This window comes from Zeugodacus cucurbitae, chromosome 4 (assembly GCF_028554725.1).
Source record: "Zeugodacus cucurbitae isolate PBARC_wt_2022May chromosome 4, idZeuCucr1.2, whole genome shotgun sequence".
In the NCBI taxonomy this organism is placed as follows: domain Eukaryota; kingdom Metazoa; phylum Arthropoda; class Insecta; order Diptera; family Tephritidae; genus Zeugodacus; species Zeugodacus cucurbitae.
The window spans coordinates 28,645,459-28,670,659 of NC_071669.1; the positions used below are offsets into that span (position 1 = coordinate 28,645,459).

General features: G+C 38.2%; 1 protein-coding gene across 7 annotated transcripts in view; it reads right to left on the reverse strand.

Moving 5' to 3' along the window:
- The window catches only part of LOC105218998 (uncharacterized), a 65,995-nt gene extending 55,739 nt beyond the window's left edge, over positions 1-10,256 (reverse strand). For 3 of the 7 annotated variants that reach the window (XR_008471147.1, XR_008471148.1, XM_054230408.1), the window contains exon 1: positions 9,815-10,256. Coding sequence is in view for 5 of the 7 variants with exons in the window: in XM_054230408.1 (XP_054086383.1) it covers positions 9,815-10,027 (213 nt within the window). In the remaining 2 variants the exon portion in view is untranslated. Of the gene's footprint in view, positions 1-9,594; positions 9,683-9,814 lie in introns of all 7 variants that reach the window. The other 4 variants (XM_054230410.1, XM_054230409.1, XM_011194912.3 and 1 more) reach the window with 4 other exon arrangements.
- Positions 10,257-25,201: the final 14,945 nt, after the last annotated feature.

A 25,201-nucleotide genomic window follows, 5' to 3' on the forward strand; every position in this document is an offset into this window, starting at 1 on the left:
ATCAAAATGTTCAAAGGCGTGCCGCACAAATCTACGTTAATGTTGCTTTAAATGGTGCTGGATTTAGATATAATCTCGCAATTGATTACAGTTTGCATAAGTTTGTGGTGATTTGTGGAATGAAGAAAGTATGCCAGCATAGTAATGCACTGAAATTTTACAATACCCACCGGAACCATTGGCAACATTAATTTCAATCATTTATCATAGGATTGGTTCATTATTGCCTTTTCCAGATGCAAACCAGCAGTTCTTGCAAATCTACTTCGTTGGCAATAATGAAAATGAAGTAGATGCCCATTGTTCAATATTCACAAGTGCCAGAAGAATAATAATAAGTGAATTGCAAGAATTGTTTCATGAATATAATGATTTGATGAATACTTTTCGGACAGCACTTGATCAGATGCCGTCTGATGATCATAAAGTCGTGATTCGTGCTGATAGAAGACCAATCGGAGAACACGAACGAAGATTTAATGCACCTATAAATAATGAAGTTGCTGTGGTGATTGTCGGCGATGAGTTTAATCACGTGACATTGTATTGCGTAGAAGAAATAATCAATTACAACGTGTTTGTGAAACACATCGATCTTACGATGCCCTACAGTACCTAATTTAGTTTTGCCGGGGTGAAGATGGATACTCTATTAATTTAAAAATGGTAGATCCCGCAAAGCCACGTGAGTGTTTGTTGTGTTTAATATACTCTTCCAATTTTGTTTAACAAGAATTAGTATGAAATGATTTAAATTTCCATTTGCTTTTTCTTTTCAGAACGTGAAGTCAATTAAAATGTCAGCGCTATGAACTATTATGCACATAGAATTATGATACGACAAAATCAGGAAAATCATATTTTGAAATGTCGGAGACTCAATATGTCGTAGACATGTATGCAAAGATAGAAACAGAGCGTTTGAACTTTATTCGATTCAATCAACGGAAGTTGCGATCAGAAGAGTATATACATCTCCGCGATGCAATCAATAATGATGGAAATGTTGACAATGTTAATTCGTCATGTATGAAAGATGGGAAATGCACGAAGCGGTATCCCAGAGATTTGATTTCCGAGACAATTAATGGAAATGATGGTTACCCATTGTATCGCCGACGCTCAACAGATGATAATGGCAAATCAATCAATCTACGAGTCAATAATCAAGATATTATGGGAAGGTATATCAGTAGCAATGAGGCAGTTTGAAGAATATTATCGTTCCCAATTCATGATCGAAATCCGGCAGTTATTCATTTGTCAGTACATTTGGAAAATGGACAACGTGAATGTTTCACAGTTGATACTGCACAGCAAATCGCAGAAGGACCACGATCAACTACATTATTATCGTTTTTCGAATTGTGTCAAAATGATCAATTTGCTAAATCATTGCTTTATTCACAAGTACCAACATATTACACTTGGAATGCAACTGGAAAGTAATGGAACAGACATAAGCAAGGAAGACCAGTTCAGGGTTATGCTGACATTTTTGAAAGTGATGCCTTTGGACGTCTCTACACAGTGCATCTCAGTCATGCTGAATGTTTTTATTTGTGTCTATTATTGATTCATGTTCGTGGGCCTACATCTTTTTTCAGTTTGAAAAGAGTTAACGGCCTACAGTGTCACACTTTTCGTCAAGCATGTCAGGGATTGCATTTAATGGAAGATGATAATCACTGGGATGCGACACTTAGGGATGCATCAGCAACAGGTTCTCTTCATCAAATACGAACATTATTTGCTATTATTATTGCAACATGTTTTCCATCTGATCCATTGCAATTATGGGAAAATTTTAAGGACTTTATGACCGAAGACATTTTGCATCGAATGCGGCGAATTGCAAGAAATAATGACTTAATGATTATACTTGAAATGTTTAATGAGGCATTGATTATCATTGAAGATATTTGTTTGGTAATTGCAAATAAAGCATTGACACAATTGGGTTTGCGAGCTCCAAATCGACCAATGCATGATGTATTCAATCAAGAAATAAATCGTGAAAAACAATATGATTTGAATGAGTTGACCACATTTATAAACTTGAATTTGCATAAATTGAATCCAGAACAGAGACACGCATATGATACCATAATGGAGTCATAACGAAACGAAACTGGAGGAATGTGTTTTTGGAATATGGGGCATTCTCTGGAAAAAAAGCCACTTGAAAAAAAAAAGTTCTTTATTTTCTTTGGCAATTATATATCTTATAGTACATGTAAAACCTAAAATAAAACATATGGTTTTAGGTCTGTGTAACACGGGGTTGCCATATTATAAGGGGCCAAAGTTGTTTGTAAAAAAATGTTCGAACCGCCATAACTTTAAAACTAATGAACAGATTTTAAAACACCATGTGACTTTTTTGTACAGAATTTCTCAAACTTTGAAACTGTATATCGTAAAAATTTTTAAAATTAATATTTCATAGCAAAAAATGAAAAAAAAATTTTTTTGCAATTTTTAACAACTTATGCCCCCTTCGATTGTCGAAAATATCTTAAAATGTTCCTTATTTCATCACCTTTTTACCCCCCAAAGGGAAGTTTGGGACAGCAATATTTGTATGAGCTACAAATAAAAAACCAACTCAGAACATGATGAAAAATCATTGATTTATGCACTATTATTATCAGAATTTAGCGTAACCCAGGATTAACGACGTGGACGTAGCAGACATTTAATCCCTTTTTGTTTTTTTTATTTTTTAATATTTTTTTTAATTTTTTGTATTTTTCAAATTTTTAATTTTTTTTTTTGTTTTTGCTTTTTTTTTAAATTATTACGTAGATTAGATTCAAGTACGTGATAATTTTAAATAAAAAACAAAAACAAAAAAAAAATTAAAAATTTGAAAAATACAAAAAAATTAAAAAAAAATATTAAAAAATAAAAAAAAACAAAAAAGGATTAAATGCTAAGATGGACTTTGGCCCCTTATAATATGGCAACCCGTGTTACACAGACCTAAAACCGTATGTTTTATTTTAGGTTTTACATGTACTATGAGACATATAATTGCCAAAGAAAATAAAGAACTTTTTTTTTCAAGTGGCTTTTTTTCCAGAGAATGCCCCATATGGGATGAATGTACAATGGCTGGTGATTTTCGTCAGACATTGCCTGTGATTCCCCGTTCAACACCAGCAGATGAATTAAAAGCATGTTTGAAGTCTTATCTTATTTATGGAGACATGTACCAATACTCAATTTGACTACAAATGTGCGAGTACATATTAAAAATGATCCATCGGCCGACACATTTTCAAGGCAACTGTTGGCAATAGGCAATGGTCAACTTGCTGTTGATCGTGAAACTGGCTTAATCACTTTACCAGATAAGTTTTGTAATATTGCACCGACAAAAGAAGAATGGGTGTCAAGTGGTTTTCCAAATATCGCAATTATAATTGGTTAGCTGAAAGAGCTATGCTGGCCGCTAAAAATAAGACGTTGGACAAATGAATGCAGACATTTTAACCCAACAACAACAATTTTAAAGGTGAAGATGTATTGATTCCACGAATTCCAATGATTCCATCAGATTTACCTTTTGAATTCAAAAGACTATAGTTTCCAATACGTCTTGCATTTGCTATCACAATAAATAAAGCGCAAGGCAATCGTTGGAATTGTGTGGAATTGATTTAGAATATCCTTGCTTTTCACACGGCCAGTTAAATGTTTCGTGCTCACGTGTTGGCAAGCCTTCAGTTCTCTTTATCTACACAACAACTTATGGCAAAACCAAAAATGTTGTCTACGAAAGAGCTCTAAGATAGTTTAAGTGATACATAGTCTAAGATTGTAAGAAACTTGAATTCAAAGTTGAATAATAGGGAACAAAACCAACTTTATTAAAAACAAGTGTGTTTCTTTTCTTATTTTGTTTTGCCGTGCGAAGCAGACACCGGGGACGCTAGTAGTTCATAAATATTGAAGGTTATTAATTTAATAAAGTAAATAATAGCATTGAAATTCATATTAATGATATATGGCTTAATGTCTTTTTGCTAATATGTATGTATGTCTTTATTTATAAATACATACATATGCGTAATTCTTTTAAGCCACTAATATAATAAAAAAACGTTTTTACAGTAAGTACATAAAAAGAACTATTAGACTTCAATGTCACTGAAACCCCATATAAAAGGATAATTTAAATGCAACACTTCTATTGGTCACAGCGGGCAATATATACTTCACAACATTTACTTTTTACCTCCAATGGTCTATTTGTATTTTAAGTTTTCCACCTTATGTTTCCATTTTTGGAATATTTCTTCTTAAAGTCATTATTTTAGTGAATAAAACTACAAAACTAAAACTACAAAAACTATATTACATTTTTTGTTCATTGCGTTTGCCAGTTTGATATCGAACGAAAATTTTTTAAAACGCGTGAGTTTGAAACTCGTGAACGCAATACAGAGTACCTTCATTGCGAAGGGGAAAAACAAATGCGTTGAACGAAATTTACGATACAGACTACCTTCATTGCGAAGGGGAAAAACAAATGCGTCGAACGAAATTTACGGTTCGATTGTCGCATTTGCAGAGTATCTTTTTTGCGTTTGCGAGTATTTTCACTTGCGCAACGCCTTATGGAGTAAGCCCCCTGAATTTGAGGAATCCCCTAATAGTAAATTACTCTTTTTTGTGCTTAAATGCTCGGTAACTTACAAAACGGATCCAGTTTGACGTTGATTAGAAATATAATGGTGCTAAATCCACAATTTGTGCCGTTATTAGAAAAAATGAAAGTGCAAAAAAACATGGCTGATTTTTTTTACTTTACAGTAACTGCATCCTGAAATTAATAATAATACTTTTCAAGAAGTTTATTGTCGAAATTCGAGGGCAAATATATAAAAAAAGACATTAATATAGAAAACCTAAGAAAATCATGTTTAGCTATTGCTTTTGCTCCCACAGCAATTCATTATGTATGTGATTGGCGTTGCAACCGTTTAGCCGGTTATAGCCGAATCGACGATAGTGCGCCACCTCTCTCTCTCCTTCGCAGTTCGGCGCCAGTTGGAGATCCCAAGTGTAACCAGGTCGCTCTCCACCTGGTCCCTCCAACGGAGTGGAGGCCTTCCCCTTCCACGGCTTCCTCCGGCGGGTAGTGCATCGAACACTTTCAGGGCTGGAGTGTTTTCGTCCATTCGGACAACATGACCTAGCCAGCGTAGCCGCTGTCTTTTTATTCGCTGAACTATGTCAATGTCGTCGTATAACTCGTACAGCTCATCGTTCCATCGTCTGCGGTATTCGCCGTTGCCAATGTTCTGAGGACCATAAATCTTACGCAAAATTTTCCTCTCGAAAACTCCTAGTGTCGTCTCATCTGATGTTGACATCATCCAAGCTTCTGCACCGTAAAGCAGGACGGGAATGATAAGCGACTTGTAGAGCTTGATTTTGGTTCGTCGAGAGAGGACTTTACTGTTCAATTGCCTACTCAGTCCAAAGTAGCACCTGTTGGCAAGAGTTATTCTGCGCTGGATTTCGAGGCTGACATTGTTTGTGTTGTTGATGCTGGTTCCCAGGAATACGAAATTATGTACGACCTCGAAGTTATGACTGTCAACAGTGACGTGGGAGCCAAGACGCGAATGCGCCGACTGTTTGTTTGATGACAGGAGATATTTCGTCTTGTCCTCATTCACCTCCAGACCCATTCGCTTCGCCTCCTTATCCAAGCGGGAAAAAGCAGAACAAACGGCGCGGTTGTTGCTTCCGATGATATCGATATCATCGGCGTACGCCAGGAGCTGTACATTCTTGTAGAAGATTGTACCTTCTCGGTTTAGCTCTGCAGCCCTTATAATTTTTTCCAGCATCAGGTTAAAGAAGTCGCACGATAGTGAGTCACCTTGTCTGAAACCTCATTTGGTATCGAACGGCTCGGAGAGGTCCTTCCCAATCATGACGGAGCTTTTGGTGTTGCTCAACGTCAATTTACACAGCCGTATTAGTTTTGCGGGGATACCAAATTCAGACATCGCGGCGTAAAGGCAACTCCTTTTCGTGCTGTCGAAAGCAGCTTTAAAATCGACAAAAAGGTAGTGTGTGTCGATCCTCTTTTCACGGGTCTTTTCCAAAATTTGGCGCATGGTGAGTATCTGGTCAGTTGTCGATTTTCCAGGTCTAAAGCCACACTGATAAGGTCCAATCAGTTTGTTGACGGTGGGCTTTAGTCTTTCACACAGTACGCTCGATAGAACCTTGTATGCGATATTTAGGAGGCTGATCCCACGGTAATTGACGCAGATTGTGGGATCTCCCTTTTTATGGATTGGGCAGAGCACACTGAGATTCCAATCGTCAGGCATGCTTTCTTCCGACCATATTCTGCAAAGAAGCTGATGCATGCACCTTATCAGCTCTTCGCCGCCGTATTTGAATAGTTCTGCCGGTAATCTATCGGCCCCCGCTGCTTTGTTGTTCTTCAAGCGGGTAATTGCTATTCGAATATCTTCATGGTCGGGTAATGGAACATCTGTTCCATCGTCATCGATTGGGGGATCGGGTTCGCCATCTCCTGGTGTTGTACTCTCACTGCCATTCAGCAGGTCGGAGAAGTGTTCCCTCCATAATCCCAGTATGCCCTGGACATCGGTTAACATATTACCACCTTGCTCTCTACATGAGGATGCTCCGGTCTTGAAACCTTTGTTAAGTCACTTCATTTTTTCGGCCATTTTCATTTCGGCCTCTTTCTTTTTTTGTCTGCAGATGCGTCTCGCTTCCCTCTTCAGCTCTCGGTATCTATCCCATCCCGCACGTGTTGTGGTCGTTTGCAACGTTGCGAGGTAGGCAGTCTGTTTTCTCTCCGCTGCGAGACGGCACTCCTCATCGTACCAGCTTGTTTTTTGTCGTTGCCGAAACCCAATTGTTTCGGCTGCAGCGGTACGCAGTGAGTTTGAGATGCCGTTCCACAGTTCCCTTATACCGAGATGCTGATGAGTGCTCTCAGAGAGCAGGAGTGCAAGTCGAGTAGAGTATTTCGTGGCTGTCTGTTGCGATTGCAGCTTTTCGACGTCATTATATGTATCCAATATTTGGACGGTATCAAAAACCCTTTGACAGATGAGTTGCATAGCTCTGGCAAAGATTCTATTGTAAACAGTATAATTCATGTTCATTTATTAGAATAAAGTTAATTTTGGCACTATTATATTTCACCAATTCGGACTTGTAAATTCCAAAATATGCTACACATTCAATATTTATCTCGGGATCCACGATCCGCTATCTGGATTTCAAAATATTTAAATATTTTGTGATATGGATCGTGATCCATCAATATTGCATGCTAAAAGTTCAATAAATATCGCGATACAGGAAATATCACGATAAATACTGAACGCGTAGCAGGCGCCTTAGTTATGGCTCAATATCACACCATTATTTGGTTCAATAGCACAATCCCGATTTCTTTGGCGCCGCGATTTGAAGACACCGTTGGAAAGAGGAAGTCCTCCGGATTAAAAAAATATATAGGGTTTTAGGGAAAGGGGTGTTAGATGAGTAGGGTTTGTTGGGCATGCAATGAGGTGGTTAGAATCATGCGGGGACTCGTTGCATGCGGGAGTTTAACCAGCTACAATATCCAGATCGAAGTTGCGCAAGGGTCACTCTGGTTTCACGTGGCAGCTCGAGCTCTTCGTCTGCTATAGGTGGTGGTTTGGTTCCAAAGACGCCATTCACTGGAAGGGAGTCAATGAAGGTGTTGATAGCTCCACTGTGAATGACGTTTAGAGCTTGTCAAAACCTGTTTGCGTCCGCAGTCTGGTCGGTATATGGATTGAGTTCGTCGACGTGTTGTAGGAATGATCTTTTGATGCACCTAGGGGGCGGTTCTGCTTCCAGCAAGAGACTACATGGGTGATTTCTACGAAAACACCCAAGTAGAAACTGCTTGGTAAGCCGTTCATTATGCGCCTTAATTGGCAGCATAATGGTCTCACTGTGAAGGTGTGTCATTGGTGACATCAAGAGACATCCTGTTGCTGTTCGGAAAGCGGTGTTCTGGTACGTCTGTAGCTTCTTCTGCTGCGTGTCACTGCATCCAGGCGACCATACCGGTGCTGCGTAATTTACGACCGGCCGGCCGATAGCCTTATAAGTGGCCAGCAACGTTTCTTTGTCCTTTCCCAAGGGCTAGCGACTTGAGGATTTTGTTGCGGCTCTGTACTTTCGTGACTATCGCAGTCGTGTGTGGAGTGAAGAAGTGCAGACTGTCAAATGTGATTCCCAAAATCTTGGGAAAGCTGTACAGTCGGTATTGGTGTGCCATCGACGTGTATATTAATACTTAGTCTGTACTCCTTCGTCCAATTGGTAAAAAGGGTCACCGTGTATTTAGTGGGTGCGAGTGCCAGGCTCCTCGCAGAGAAAAAGCGAGAAAGTTCGGGGGGTAGCTGTTCACTTTCGAACACATGTCATCGATGCCAGTGCCTGACGTCATTATCGTACAATCATCTGCGTAGGAGGTAACAGAATTTCCCTCTGGTGGTTGAGGAAGTTTGGAAATATAGAAATTAAACAGTAACGAGAAGAGGACACCGCCCTGTGGAACCCCTTTAATTTTCCTAAGTTTCGATGTTTTACCTTGAAATAATACCGATGATTGTCGACCGCTCAGGTTGTTCATAACCCGTCTCTTCAGCCCTGGAGAAAACGGTTCTCTTAGAGGGTGGTGTTTGACTTAGACCATGAACTATCTGGGCGTTTATGACGCTAAGTGCTGTGGTGGTACTGTGCACTTTTCGGAAACCATGTTGATGTTTAGCTAGGTTCAGGTGGTATGTGAGTGTCGGGAGCAGTAAGGCCTCAAGTGTCCTCACTACTGGGGAAAGGAGAGTTATCGGGCGATAGGACTCCCTTAGGTTGGCGGGTTTCCCAGGTTTCAGTAGTGGAACCACTCTTCCGATTTTCCACATATCGGGTATTTTAAGAGTGGTTAGCGACAGATTAAGTACCTTGGCGAGAAATTCTACTCCTGTTGAACCTAAGTGTTTTAACATTAAAGAATTGATTCCGTCAGGGCCGATGGCTTTGGAGGACTTGGTCTTCCTGATGGCCTCCTGAACCTCCCCACTGGTGAAAACAAGTGACGCGCCGTTGTTTCGCATTTTGCGCAGCCGTCTGGTGACACGCCTTTTAGCCTTGTCAACGGGGGGTGCATTATGAATTGTCGGCTAAAATAGCTCGCGCACCTCTCCGGGTCCAAGGAGGAATGGCTACCGAATTTAATTTCAACCCAGTCGTCATGTCTCCTCGGGTTTGACAGGGGTTTGACGGTTGACCAGAGCTTGCTCACACCAGTGGAAAGATTACAGGACTTCAAGTGCTCTACCCATTTCGTCTGCTTATAGTTATTTACCAGTTGTCGAAACTCCAAATTGAGATCCCTTATGCTGGGATCACAGGGTTTGAAATACTATTAGTTACTTAAAGAAAATATTGGACTTTTAAATACAACTCTTTGAAAAACTATTAGTCCGATCAACAATATTTATATATATTCCTTCTCTGGAGAGCCTCGTCTTTCACCCGACACACCATTTATACCGAAATTCGTTGTCAAACTCCGACCGCCAAAGTAATCGCAATCGAGCAATAATAGTAAAATATGGATGTCTTTCAATGTCTACAATATAATTTCAAATAAAAAATACGCACATCTTCAATAACTCTCTGAATAATTTAGACAAGAGTAGACTCTCTAATAAGCAATAATTAATTATTATTTATATGGTTCTAATATCAGATTTTGCTTTACCGTCATTGTACTTCCTAGTTTACTTCCAGCGCTGCATAAGCTATTCAAAGCATTGAGATAACTTATCCAAGCCAGGGAACATTCATTCAGTGCCGTTTTAGTAGACATTGACGCACTACTAACAGATAACGAAGAACCAGCGCTACTAATAGAATCCCTCGGTGCTGCCGAACCTATTGGACCACTGGCAATACAATCTGTCTCATTTTCCATTTTAGATAAATATTTTTATTATCCTCTAAATACAATATTTATGATAAGCTTAGTGAATTGTAAACAACACCAACTATAAAAGTCGATAAAAAATACCAATGGTATTGATAAACGATATAACGTTAGGAATTTCTTATGGCCTATTTCCACACATCGACGGAAGATAACAGGCAGACTGCGGCGTTAACTCGGAATAACTGCTTTAATCGGGGTTAATTCGAGAGTTAACTCCGTTTATTTACTCCCATTTAATCCTCAAAATTTTGTGATTGAAAATATGCAATACTGACAGATGTTTTTCAATTAAATGTAAACAAAAACATGCCTATGCTAATTTTTTATAAAATGGAAGTAATAATAATAACGTATTTATATCCATTTTTTTTAATAATTAGTGATTTTGTACTATTTGTGCGGCTAACAACCGCGATAATTGCTTTCTATCCAATTTTATTTCACCAAAATGGAAATATTTTTGCCAATCAGCTGTTATGGGAGTTTATAACTCGGGCACGATTTCGATTACTTTGGCGATCGGGGTTTATTCGGTATAAATGGGGTATCGGGTGAGAGATGAGGCTCTCCAGAGCAGGAATATATATACATATTCTTGATTGGACTTTTAGTTTTTAAAATATTCATGTTTAAAAGTCCAATTTTTTCTATAAGTAACACATGGAATTTCACACACTGTAACACTATTTTTTCACATTTTTCACTTCACATATTGAAAATTACACTATTAATATTCAATTTAATTCAAAATATAGATTTATTTAAGATTTTTTTTAGCAAAAATTACTTATTTTAAAAATCACTTAGCACACTAATAGCTGAAATCTTTCCAGGGATGTCCGAAGGTTTTTTCGTGTAGAACTCCTTTCTGCACTGGCGGCCTTCTGCCGCGCTTTAAAAAAATAACCCTGGTCGAGCCAAAACCGGGGTGTCCAAAGTTTTTTTCGCGTAGAACTCCTTTCTGCACTAGCGACCTTCGTCCGCGCTTCAAAATAATTACCCTGGTCGAGCCAAAACTGGGGGTGTTCGAAGTTTTTCGCAAAATAAAAGGCTGTCCTCGATATGATTTTATTTTATGAATTTATTTTGTTAAATAAAAGAAGAGGAATTTTGGCAAAAAAGAGGAATTTTCGCAAAAAGAGGAATTTATGGATGAATTTATATATGGTATCTACAATGTGGCAGCGCTCGTTTTCCGCATAATTGTAAACATATAAATTTGGGAGTGAAAAGTGATTTTTGAAACATATAATTCTGACTTTAAAATTATATAATAAAAGTCAAATGTACATTTAATGCAACGCCTACAGTTTTATTTAATATATTTGAGGTGAAAAAAGTGCGTAAAATGTGTTAAAGTGTATTAAATTGTGTGAAATAGCTAGTTGAATATTTTGATTTTTTATCTTTAAAGCGGAATATCTCGAAAACTAGGCGTCTACGGTACCTATAACCCCATATATTTTTGAATCGGGAGGACGTCCTCTTTCCAACGGTGTAATCAGATCGCGGCGCCATAGTAATCGGAATTGTGCCATAACTCGCTTTGCTGCCGTCTGTCACCCATAAAATTGGAACTGATTAAAAGCGCAGTTAATCGGGGATAACTTTGCCGTCTGTCTAGCGTATTAGGGTAGAATTAGAGGTGTTATAACATATCGCCATAGCCATAACCATTGTGATAACCGTAACGATATTTACTATTATCGATTATTGATGCCATAACCATAATCAGTTGGAATTTCATTCGGAATTTTTGTTCTCATTTCAGAAGTGCCAAACAAACTAAATAAAATGAGCAGTGACGAAGAAATTGTAGAATCGAATAAAAATAGCAATTCAAGCGAACAAGGCGATGACATGTTCATCCTATTAATGTTAATAGGTTCCAAAACGGATACCATCAGAAAACGTTCCTGAAAATAAAAGATATGGATGAACACGAATTGTTTACCCATACAAGAATGAATATGAAGTTGTAAGACACTTTTTTGAAGTTAATGGTACCTTCTCTGTGTAAATCCAAGAAGAGCGTCTGTCCCTCACAATTCTGTAAGTTTTTGTGATTATTACTTTACTTTACATTTTTTATATTTGTTAAGGTGATTGTTAGATACTTAGCATATGGAATTCCTTTCAAAAAATTAGCATGGAGCTACAAAATCGGAAAGACCACTGTGAGAAACATAGTGCTGGAGACATGTTAAGCTTTTTGGGAAATGCTTTCACCAATTTATCTTAGTTTATCTTAATTGCACTGTTGGCAGCATGTGATGCTAAATACGCTTTTACAGTCATTAGCGTAGGATCTTACGGATGCCAGAGTGATGGAGGTATTTTTCATGCAATGAGATTTGGCGAAGATCTTTTGGAAAATCGTTTGCCACTACCACCTGATACTCCTCTTCCGTTATCTTGCCAACAGTGTCCGCATTACTTTGTTGGAGACTGTGCCTTTCCATTAAATAATAATCTTATGCAGACGTATCCTGGTGTAAATACAACAAGAGCACAACGAATTTTTAATTATAGACTATCACGTGCAAGACGCGTTATTGAAAATGCGTTTGGGATTTTGACAACGATGAGGAGAGTGCTAAGAACAACAATGGAGTTTCATCCTGAAAATGATGACAAATCGTACTAGCATGTTTAGTGCTTCATAATTTCATAATACTCCACGATATGAATCGATGATGCTGCTCAGAGCATTATACTGACGGAGATGCTGAATGGAGAAACGAATTAAGATCTTGTGGAGGACCACTGCGGTCAGTACAGACGCAGTTGTCGAAACAGTGCGTATAAACACAGAGAGTACCTCACCAATTATTTTAAGAACAACGGTGCTTTTTAAAACCATATATGTAGATTAAAACATTACATATAAACATATACATATAAAATTCAATAAAAAAATGTTGAAAATATAAATTTACGTGTATTTCAAACATATTTATTAACAATAAAAACAACAATAAATTAAATAAACACAAATAATTATTATATAGAACGTTATATGGATTATAACCTTTGTACTTCAGGTTCAAAAATTCAACCGTTCTAATTAAAACAACAAAAAGTAATATGAAATAAAAGTTTAAACAACTCTTCTCATAATTGAGGGACTAGTTCACATACACAAAGTTTCTTCTTCGTCAATTTGACGGATCACCAATGCTTGCCTTGATTTTTTCATTTTTGAAATCGAAGAGCATATCATTCGTCCAAAACCGCTTATCTCCGCACCAAACTCTTCTTGATGCGCTCTACGTTCACATACCTCCTGGAAAGTTTTCATTGTTCCGAGGATTGCAGTGTCCATCTCGTTGTTGTTGTAGCGGTTCGCCGAAAGGGCAGCCCTTTACCGGATAAAATCCGGGTCAACTCCGGTGCGTAGAACCGGCTGCTGTGTCCATCTCGTCAAACGGTCTGCCTCTTCGCTTTCGTGGTCGCGATGTTGATGATGGATTTGTTGATAGCTGACCAGACGGAATTGCTGTTGTTTGATCGGACAGAATTATTGCTGATTGGTAGGACGGAATTAACTGCCCAGGGGAAATTGGATGTGACGGCGCGAGATCTTGTGATATAGATTCGGAGGAATTGTTTGTAAACTAATAGCTTTCATCGCTGCATTTTGCGAGATTCTAATTTCTTTAAAGAACCGTTCTCTCGAGTTGCCCCAATGCTTCATAATAACACTTTCTGTTTATAATGTCCAAAAATATATATTATAATATTTATATTGAACTCACTATTACTCACCATTAACATCCAAATTATCGGCGACTTCCTTCCAAGAGCGCCCCTTTTTTCTCTTCATTTTTGAAATCGGCATGGCTCTTGTCATATAGGCATGGCGAATTCAGCACACATTCTATTAATTTAATATCATCCATTTTGATTAACAGATTATTATTTGATTGCTATTTAAAGTTTCGGGTACTATCCAAGTTCATGGAAAAAGTCGCAGATCATCATGATAGAGAAAACAGGTAAAGACTTGACACAGCCGTCTTCATACAGACCAATCAGTCTTCTACCCTGTCTTTCTAAAATATTTGAAAAAGTGTTACTATCAAAGATGTCTCCTTTCCTCCTTGAAAATAATGTAATACCAACGCACCAATTCGGTTTTCGTGCAAAACATGGCACTGTAGAACAAGTAAATAGAATTACTAACGAAATCAGAAGGGCGTTCGAGTATAGAGAGTACTGTTCTGCTATATTTCTAGATGTGGCTCAGGCGTTCGATAAAGTGTGGCATGACGGGCTTTTATATAAGATTAAAAAAAGCTTACCTCTCGAAATGCATAAAACCTTGGAGTCTTATTTAAAAAATAGAAAGTTTACTGTCAAAGTAGGAGACTTCATATCTGAAGAACGACCAATAAAAGCTGGTGTACCTCAGGGCAGTGTTTTAGGGCCAACTCTATACATAATATATACAGCAGACCTTCCAACAGCTAGTAATATTTTGACATCAACTTTTGCGGATGACACAGCTTTAGTGAGCCGAAACAAATGCCCAATTATAGCATCAAAAGTATTAGGAGCGCATTTGATTTTTGTCGAAGAATGGCTAGCAAACTGGCGTATAAATGTAAACGAACAGAAGTGCAAGCATGTTACATTTTCTCTAAGACCAAAAACGTGTCCGGCAGTTAAAATGAACAATATTTTAGTACCCCAAGCGACTGAAGTAACATATCTTGGTATTCACTTGGATAGAAGGCTCACGTGGAGAAAACACATATCGTGCAAAATAACCTGCATGAAGATAAGAGCAGCACATTTAAATTGGCTTTTAAATAAAAATTCAAAACTTAGCCTAGACAACAAAGTGCTATTATACAACGCGGTCATAAAGCCGATTTGGATGTACGGCATCCAACTGTGGGGTACGACCTGTGCAACCAATATCGATATAATTCAGAGATTCCAATCAAAAATGCTTAGAACAATCACGTGCTCACCATGGTATATGCGTAATGAAAATATCCATAAAGATCTTGGTATTCTCATGGTAAAGAAAGAAGTAGAGAACAGCAGAAATAAATATTTGTCCAAACTCCGCGATCACCCAAACCCATTGGCTAATGATTTATTACATTCTTGTAATCAATCACGTCTAAAAAGAAGAGATATGCCAGCACACTGAGGAGCAACGTTTTCACCAAAACAACTCAATCAATTGGTTGAGCTTGTCTAGTTTTAATTAGAATTAAGATTTTATAACTTATTGTTAGGCTCCAAAGAGCAGATTCAATAAATAAAGAATTATATGAAAAAAAAAAATTTAAAAATTGCGTTAGGTTAAATAATCCTATAAGATTCCGATAGCTGTATAAATACAAACTTATGAGGCGAACAAATCAAAAGGCAAACGAAATTTCAAAGGAAAAGTCAAAAAAACAACAAACAGGTTTTTATGGTTACAGAAAATTAAAATTCAATTGATAGCTATGGTTACGGTTATGGGCATGTTGTTATGGTAACGCACCTCTAATTGGAAACATTTTTCCTCGAAAATTTTGTTCATTGAGCTGTTTTATATGGATATGGTTATGCACCTCTAATTCTACCTTTAAAGAGATGGGCAGTGGTCATATCACTGTAATGCTCTGAGCTTAAAAACGACACGACGTAGCGACGACTGGCTACACATGTCGATTTGAAGTCGGCGGCGACATATCAAACGGCAATTTATTGTTGCCATACTGAAACGTTTTACTTCCATAAAATTTACATATATTGTTCAAGTGAAATTTTTGTGCAAAAATGTATAAATGCTCGATTTATTTGTTTTAAATAATCGATTGTAATTACAAATGATGTATCAAAGCTATTTTACGCTTCTGGTGGCAAAATAACGTCATACTTTTTAGAATTTTGAACAATTATACATTTCACTTATTAGTGGCAACTCTACAGCGGCCATTGTCGTCGGCAAAATTATAAACATTTGTAATTTGCCGACAGCGACAACTTCAAGTCTTCTGTCGCGAAGTCGCGCTGTTGTCTAAAAGCTGTGCCTTGTACAAAGAACGCGTGTATTTTAATATTTGACAGATATCGCTCGTCGCTTGACGTCGTCAATGTGTTCAGGGCATAAGTTGGGAGCGTAATTAACTTGGGCGATCGCACACATTCATATTCAATAATATCAGAAAATGAGGTTTAATAGTTAATATTTTTATTCAAAATCCAATATATATTAAATTTTAATTGTAATAACTGTTAGATGTTAACTTACGCCTTTACACGGGAAAGAACTTACAGCCCTATTCTCATGCCCTCACAAAAATCCCCACACTCACTACTGTGCGGTTTTTGGATTTTGTGATGATTACCTTATGCTGGAGAAAATTCAAAAGCTCAAATGCTCACAATTTTCTCAAATATCTGTGACGTGTGAAAGCAGCCATCACAATACAAAAATATTTGTGTTTTTAGCAATATTTGGAAACAAATGTGTAAATATTTGCGTGCTATAACGAACATGGAGGAATTGTTCTTTGAAAAAAGGGCCTCTATAAAAGTTCAGTTATCGAATAATTGTGTTTAACCGAATCTAGAGCAATGTGGACGTCCCTTGCATTTTCATTTGTTGGGCGATTTGCTGCCAACCACATCTACGATCCGATAAGGACGCATTATTTTGGTAAAGCAAAGGACACTGACCCACAGCCTCAATAAGACGATGATTTACATCCATGTTATTTTTATACTCTCGCAACAAAGTTGCTGCGAGCAAGCTGTAACTTGAGTAAAAATTGAGATATCTTGATGAAACTTGGAAGACGTATTTCTTGGCACCATAAGAAGGTTAAGTTCGAAAATGGGCGTAATCGGACCACTGCCACGCCCATAAAATGTCGAAAACCGAAAACACATAAAGTGCTATAATTAAGCCAGAAATAAAGCTATTGAAATAAAATTTGGTACGAAGGATCTCGCAAAATAATTAAGCTATATCAAGGAAACTTTCTAGAGTCGTTTCTTACAGGTACTACCTTATACAGTCCAAAAAATGAAGGAAATCGGGTCATAACCACGCCCACCTCCCATACAAAGGTTATGTTGAAAATTACTAAAAATGCGTTAATTCAGTAAGGAAAACCACCAGAAACCTTAAATTTTATTGTAAAGATGGTACAGAAGAGCTGCACTCAATATGGCATACATAATTTTAAATGGGCGTGGTTCCGCCCACTTATGGGTCAAAAACCATATCTTCCTTACTTGTTTTATAATTCTTTTGTTTTTCAACTTTCGACTGTAAATACGCAATTGCGATGTTTTTCATTTGTTTACAAATTTTACAGCAATTTGTATTTATTTTGAATTTATTTCTTTTGAAACAACTGTTTGACAGCAAAATGCTTTTCACCTCAATTGGTGACTTTTTAAGCTTTTTTCTTATGAGGTTCGAGCCAGAATAGACTCACAAAATATACGTCACAAGAAACCTCACAAATTTTTCCTCTCAACTCAGTTATGAGGTTTTTTCAGAATAGGGCTGTTACTTTCAAGTTCACGAACTAATTGTCAAAATTGACATAAATTGAAAGCAATCAACTTGATATTCAATTATTGTTACAGAGATGCCGTCGTCAAAAAACTGCTTCCATTTATCGCCAAAATGGATTCATAAGTCTTTATTTTTAAATCATTCTGTAGATACGTCGGAAGATTCATGTTCCATAAAATGCATTGTTTGTGTACAATTTTGTAAAAGGGAATAATTAACTTATTTCAACTTTATTCGTCATTAATTTTAAAATTTTAATACTTGATAATGGCTTGATCGCAAAAATTGAAAGCAAGATGGCTTTCAAGTTCGGAAAGTGAGAGTGTGGTAGTAAAAATGTGTGAATGTGTGGCAACTTGAAAGCAATTTCTTTCCCGTGTAAAGTCCGGGTTACATATATATCCTCGACAAATAAAACTGAATATTATCGCTCTAGAGAGAGGGATACTCTCATGCCTTAATTAAAATGGGCGGAGCTAACATTTTTTTAGGACAGATATACATATATTAGCCTTAATTCAAATATGAATTGATAAAAATTTCAAAGTCCTAAGTGTCCTGGTTCATTAGTTACAAAATGTTGCTTATTAGCACCAATTAAATTTTAATAAATAAACCAAAACTTTTCTCTGCCAGTTTTTTAAATAACTCTCTTATCTTTATTTATTTATATAGTTCACTTTGTTTTAAAATAAAACAATTATTTTTATGTTTTTGAACACTTTTTGTATAACCACTTTTGTATAACTTTTTTCGCGAAACGATTTTTGCCAATTTCATTCTGCGTAGAACGCCTACTGAATGAACACGTGCACAGGTGATAACAGGTGATACTGTAATCTTGCACAACACATAAGTCTACATAATTGAAAATACCGCTGGTCAAAAATATTTAAATAACAATGCAAGCCGGTAAGGAGCCTATAGCCAACATTGCAAAGTTTACCAACTAACAAAATTCACACAAAATAAAATTTGCAATGTCTGCGAAACATGCTACACCCATGTTTAATTTCATGCAATGAGTCGTAGTAAAATAAATGTCTCCTAACAAAATACAAATCCACATATACATTTCGCTAATATTTTATTTTCTGCTATATTCATACATACATGTATGTGATTGGCGTTGCAACCGTGTAGCCGGTTATAGCCGAATCGATGATAGTACGATACTACTCTCTTCGTAGTTCGGCGCCAGTTGGAGATTCCAAGTGTAACCAGGTCGCTCTCCATCTGGTCCCTCCATCGGAGTGGAGGCCTTCTCCTTGCTCGACTTCCTGCGGCGGGTACTGCATCGAACACTTTCAAATCTGGGGTGTTTTCATTCTTTCGGACAAAATGACCTAGCCAGCGTAGCCGCTGTCTTTTTATTCACTGAACTACGTCAATGTCGTCGTATAACTCGTACAGCTCATCGTTCCATCGTCTGCGGTATTTGCCGTTGCCAATGTTCTGAGGACCATAAATATTGTGCAAAATATTCCTCTAAAACTCCTAGTGTCGCCTCTCTGATGTTGACATCGTCCACGCTTCTGCACCATAAAGCAGGACGGGAATGATAAGCTCCTTCAGACCCATTCGCTTCGCTTCCTTATCCAGGCGGGATTGTTGCTTCCGATGATATCAATATCATCGGCGTACGGCAGCAGCTCTACACTCTTATAGAAGCTTGTACCTTCTCTATTTCGGTCTGCAGCTCGTATAATTTTTTCCTGCATCAAGTTAAAGAAGTCACACGATTGAAATCTCGTTCGGTATCGAACGGCTCAGAGAGGTCCTTCCTAATCATAACGGAGCTATTGGTGTTACTCAACGTCAATTTTTTTTTTTTGCAGGGATACCAAATTTCTTTTCGTGCTGTCGAAAGCAGCTTTAAAATCGACAAAAAGGTAGTGTGTGTCGATAGTCTTTTCACGGGTCTTTTCCTAAATTTTGCGCATGGTGAATATCTGGTCAGTTGTCGATTTTCCAGGTCTAAAGCCACACTGATAAGGTCCAATCAGTTTGTTGACGGTGGGCTTTAGTCTTTCACACAGTACGCTCGATAGAACCTTGTATGCGATATTTAGGAGGCTGATCCCACGGTAATTGACGCAGATTATGGGATCTCCCTTTTTATGGATTGGGCAGAGCACACTGAGATTCCAATCGTCAGGCATGCTTTCTTCCGACCATATTCTGCAAAGAAGCTGATGCATGCACCTTATCAGCTCTTCGCCGCCGTATTTGAATAGTTCTGCCGGTAATCTATCGGCCCCCGCTGCTTTGTTGTTCTTCAAGCGGGTAATTGCTATTCGAATATCTTCATGGTCGGGTAATGGAACATCTGTTCCATCGTCATCGATTGGGGGATCGGGTTCGCCATCTCCTGGTGTTGTACTCTCACTGCCATTCAGCAGGTCGGAGAAGTCATCCCTCCATAATCCCAGTATGCCCTGGACATCGGTTACCTTGAAACCTTCGTTAAGTCGCTTCATCTTTTCATAAAATTTTCGAGCATTCCCTCTGTCTGCCAGCTTCTCAAGCTCTTCGTACTCATGCATTTCGGCCTCTTTCTCGGTATCTATCCCATCCCGCACGTGTTGTGGTCGTTTGCAACGTTGCGAGGTAGGCAGTCTGTTTTCTCTCCGCTGCGAGACGGCACTCCTCATCGTACCAGCTTGTTTTTTGTCGTTGCCGAAAACCAATTGTTTCGGCTGCAGCGGTACGCAGTGAGTTTGAGATACCGAGATGCTGATGAGTGCACTCAGAGAGCAGGAGTGCAAGTCGAGTAGAGTATTTCGTGGCTGTCTGTTGCGATTGCAGCTTTTCGACGTCGAACCTTCCTTGTGTTTGTGTTTGCTGTACTCAGTGCTAATTAAAGCGATGACATTCTGATTCGTGGATTACCAAAAAAATGCGCTGCCGGATTAGAAAGAACGAATAGCCGGTGTATGACTTTCTATCTGTATTGTTCTTTGTCCAATCTGCATCCGCATATCCTTTTACCGGTTTACCACTTTTACAATAATCTTAGCTTTAAATCTACAGTTTTTGATAAGTACCGCAGAACATGTTTAGCGCGAGTTTCATGTTCGGAATGAGAATCTTGGTTTCTTTGTGCCAATAAACTTACTGCATGCATTATGTCAGGACCCGTCGAAATGGCCAAGTACATTAAAGATCCTATTAAGGTCTGATTAGTTACGTCCACCTTGGAGAAGTTCTCATCGTTGTGGCTTGTTTGAAAGCCAGCATCGATGGATGTGCTTTCTTGAACGACATGAGTTTATACGGTATAGCCTCAACAACTCCTTGATATAGATTTCCTGACATACAGAAATCGCACCTGTTTTGCCTTCACGTTTTATTTCGAAACCAAGAAAGAACTCCAGTGTGTTACCATCTTGCAACTTAAATTTTGACGATAGTTTGCGTTTTATATTTGTAATCTCTTCTTCAGTAGGACATGGTAATATTAAGTCATCAACATAAACTGCTTTGTAGCTATACACTTTGCGTCGCTCTTTGACATACAAACATGGCTCACTTGTGCAGGAATTGAAACCCAAACTCTTCAATGATGTATCGAGTGTATTATTCCACTCTCTACTTGACTGTTTAAGGCCATAAATAGCTTTGTGTAATTTTATCACTTTGTTCGGATTTTTACAGCCCTATTCTGTTCACTTGACAAAATAACAAAAAAGTTTAAAATTTTTTCAGATTTTTATCAAGTAAGAACTTTTTTGGTATTCTGTGACAATTTTGATAAAATAAAAAGCTTCAGTACGCATAGCTTTTCCTCACACGTGTGGGAAACAAAATAATGTAAACAGAAACAGCTGATTCTGTCCAATTATATTCGAATTGAATTGAAAAATTGATTTGAATTATTTTTTAACGTAAGTTTTCAAATACATTTCAATATTTGTTGCAAAATAGTTAATAATTTAACTTTAATTTCACACTAAAAGGCCGTTATTTGGATGAGTGTTTGTTTTAACCGAGCCTTCTTCAGTGTGGCTTCGTTGATAAGTTTGGTTCATGATTGACCAAAGAGTTATCAGCCTATCTATCTGAAGTCTAAACAACTGTTTGACAGCAAAATGCTTTTCACCTCAATTGGTGACTTTTTAAGCTTTTTTCTTATGAGGTTCGAGCCAGAATAGACTCACAAAATATACGTCACAAGAAACCTCACAAATTTTTCCTCTCAACTCAGTTATGAGGTTTTTTCAGAATAGGGCTGTTACTTTCAAGTTCACGAACTAATTGTCAAAATTGACATAAATTGAAAGCAATCAACTTGATATTCAATTATTGTTACAGAGATGCCGTCGTCAAAAAACTGCTTCCATTTATCGCCAAAATGGATTCATAAGTCTTTATTTTTAAATCATTCTGTAGATACGTCGGAAGATTCATGTTCCATAAAATGCATTGTTTGTGTACAATTTTGTAAAAGGGAATAATTAACTTATTTCAACTTTATTCGTCATTAATTTTAAAATTTTAATACTTGATAATGGCTTGATCGCAAAAATTGAAAGCAAGATGGCTTTCAAGTTCGGAAAGTGAGAGTGTGGTAGTAAAAATGTGTGAATGTGTGGCAACTTGAAAGCAATTTCTTTCCCGTGTAAAGTCCGGGTTACATATATATCCTCGACAAATAAAACTGAATATTATCGCTCTAGAGAGAGGGATACTCTCATGCCTTAATTAAAATGGGCGGAGCTAACATTTTTTTAGGACAGATATACATATATTAGCCTTAATTCAAATATGAATTGATAAAAATTTCAAAGTCCTAAGTGTCCTGGTTCATTAGTTACAAAATGTTGCTTATTAGCAACAATTAAATTTTAATAAATAAACCAAAACTTTTCTCTGCCAGTTTTTTAAATAACTCTCTTATCTTTATTTATTTATATAGTTCACTTTGTTTTAAAATAAAACAATTATTTTTATGTTTTTGAACACTTTTTGTATAACCACTTTTGTATAACTTTTTTCGCGAAACGATTTTTGCCAATTTCATTCTGCGTAGAACGCCTACTGAATGAACACGTGCACAGGTGATAACAGGTGATACTGTAATCTTGCACAACACATAAGTCTACATAATTGAAAATACCGCTGGTCAAAAATATTTAAATAACAATGCAAGCCGGTAAGGAGCCTATAGCCAACATTGCAAAGTTTACCAACTAACAAAATTCACACAAAATAAAATTTGCAATGTCTGCGAAACATGCTACACCCATGTTTAATTTCATGCAATGAGTCGTAGTAAAATAAATGTCTCCTAACAAAATACAAATCCACATATACATTTCGCTAATATTTTATTTTCTGCTATATTCATACATACATGTATGTGATTGGCGTTGCAACCGTGTAGCCGGTTATAGCCGAATCGATGATAGTACGATACTACTCTCTTCGTAGTTCGGCGCCAGTTGGAGATTCCAAGTGTAACCAGGTCGCTCTCCATCTGGTCCCTCCATCGGAGTGGAGGCCTTCTCCTTGCTCGACTTCCTGCGGCGGGTACTGCATCGAACACTTTCAAATCTGGGGTGTTTTCATTCTTTCGGACAAAATGACCTAGCCAGCGTAGCCGCTGTCTTTTTATTCACTGAACTACGTCAATGTCGTCGTATAACTCGTACAGCTCATCGTTCCATCGTCTGCGGTATTTGCCGTTGCCAATGTTCTGAGGACCATAAATATTGTGCAAAATATTCCTCTAAAACTCCTAGTGTCGCCTCTCTGATGTTGACATCGTCCACGCTTCTGCACCATAAAGCAGGACGGGAATGATAAGCTCCTTCAGACCCATTCGCTTCGCTTCCTTATCCAGGCGGGATTGTTGCTTCCGATGATATCAATATCATCGGCGTACGGCAGCAGCTCTACACTCTTATAGAAGCTTGTACCTTCTCTATTTCGGTCTGCAGCTCGTATAATTTTTTCCTGCATCAAGTTAAAGAAGTCACACGATTGAAATCTCGTTCGGTATCGAACGGCTCAGAGAGGTCCTTCCTAATCATAACGGAGCTATTGGTGTTACTCAACGTCAATTTTTTTTTTTTGCAGGGATACCAAATTTCTTTTCGTGCTGTCGAAAGCAGCTTTAAAATCGACAAAAAGGTAGTGTGTGTCGATAGTCTTTTCACGGGTCTTTTCCTAAATTTTGCGCATGGTGAATATCTGGTCAGTTGTCGATTTTCCAGGTCTAAAGCCACACTGATAAGGTCCAATCAGTTTGTTGACGGTGGGCTTTAGTCTTTCACACAGTACGCTCGATAGAACCTTGTATGCGATATTTAGGAGGCTGATCCCACGGTAATTGACGCAGATTATGGGATCTCCCTTTTTATGGATTGGGCAGAGCACACTGAGATTCCAATCGTCAGGCATGCTTTCTTCCGACCATATTCTGCAAAGAAGCTGATGCATGCACCTTATCAGCTCTTCGCCGCCGTATTTGAATAGTTCTGCCGGTAATCTATCGGCCCCCGCTGCTTTGTTGTTCTTCAAGCGGGTAATTGCTATTCGAATATCTTCATGGTCGGGTAATGGAACATCTGTTCCATCGTCATCGATTGGGGGATCGGGTTCGCCATCTCCTGGTGTTGTACTCTCACTGCCATTCAGCAGGTCGGAGAAGTCATCCCTCCATAATCCCAGTATGCCCTGGACATCGGTTACCTTGAAACCTTCGTTAAGTCGCTTCATCTTTTCATAAAATTTTCGAGCATTCCCTCTGTCTGCCAGCTTCTCAAGCTCTTCGTACTCATGCATTTCGGCCTCTTTCTCGGTATCTATCCCATCCCGCACGTGTTGTGGTCGTTTGCAACGTTGCGAGGTAGGCAGTCTGTTTTCTCTCCGCTGCGAGACGGCACTCCTCATCGTACCAGCTTGTTTTTTGTCGTTGCCGAAAACCAATTGTTTCGGCTGCAGCGGTACGCAGTGAGTTTGAGATACCGAGATGCTGATGAGTGCACTCAGAGAGCAGGAGTGCAAGTCGAGTAGAGTATTTCGTGGCTGTCTGTTGCGATTGCAGCTTTTCGACGTCGAACCTTCCTTGTGTTTGTGTTTGCTGTACTCAGTGCTAATTAAAGCGATGACATTCTGATTCGTGGATTACCAAAAAAATGCGCTGCCGGATTAGAAAGAACGAATAGCCGGTGTATGACTTTCTATCTGTATTGTTCTTTGTCCAATCTGCATCCGCATATCCTTTTACCGGTTTACCACTTTTACAATAATCTTAGCTTTAAATCTACAGTTTTTGATAAGTACCGCAGAACATGTTTAGCGCGAGTTTCATGTTCGGAATGAGAATCTTGGTTTCTTTGTGCCAATAAACTTACTGCATGCATTATGTCAGGACCCGTCGAAATGGCCAAGTACATTAAAGATCCTATTAAGGTCTGATTAGTTACGTCCACCTTGGAGAAGTTCTCATCGTTGTGGCTTGTTTGAAAGCCAGCATCGATGGATGTGCTTTCTTGAACGACATGAGTTTATACGGTATAGCCTCAACAACTCCTTGATATAGATTTCCTGACATACAGAAATCGCACCTGTTTTGCCTTCACGTTTTATTTCGAAACCAAGAAAGAACTCCAGTG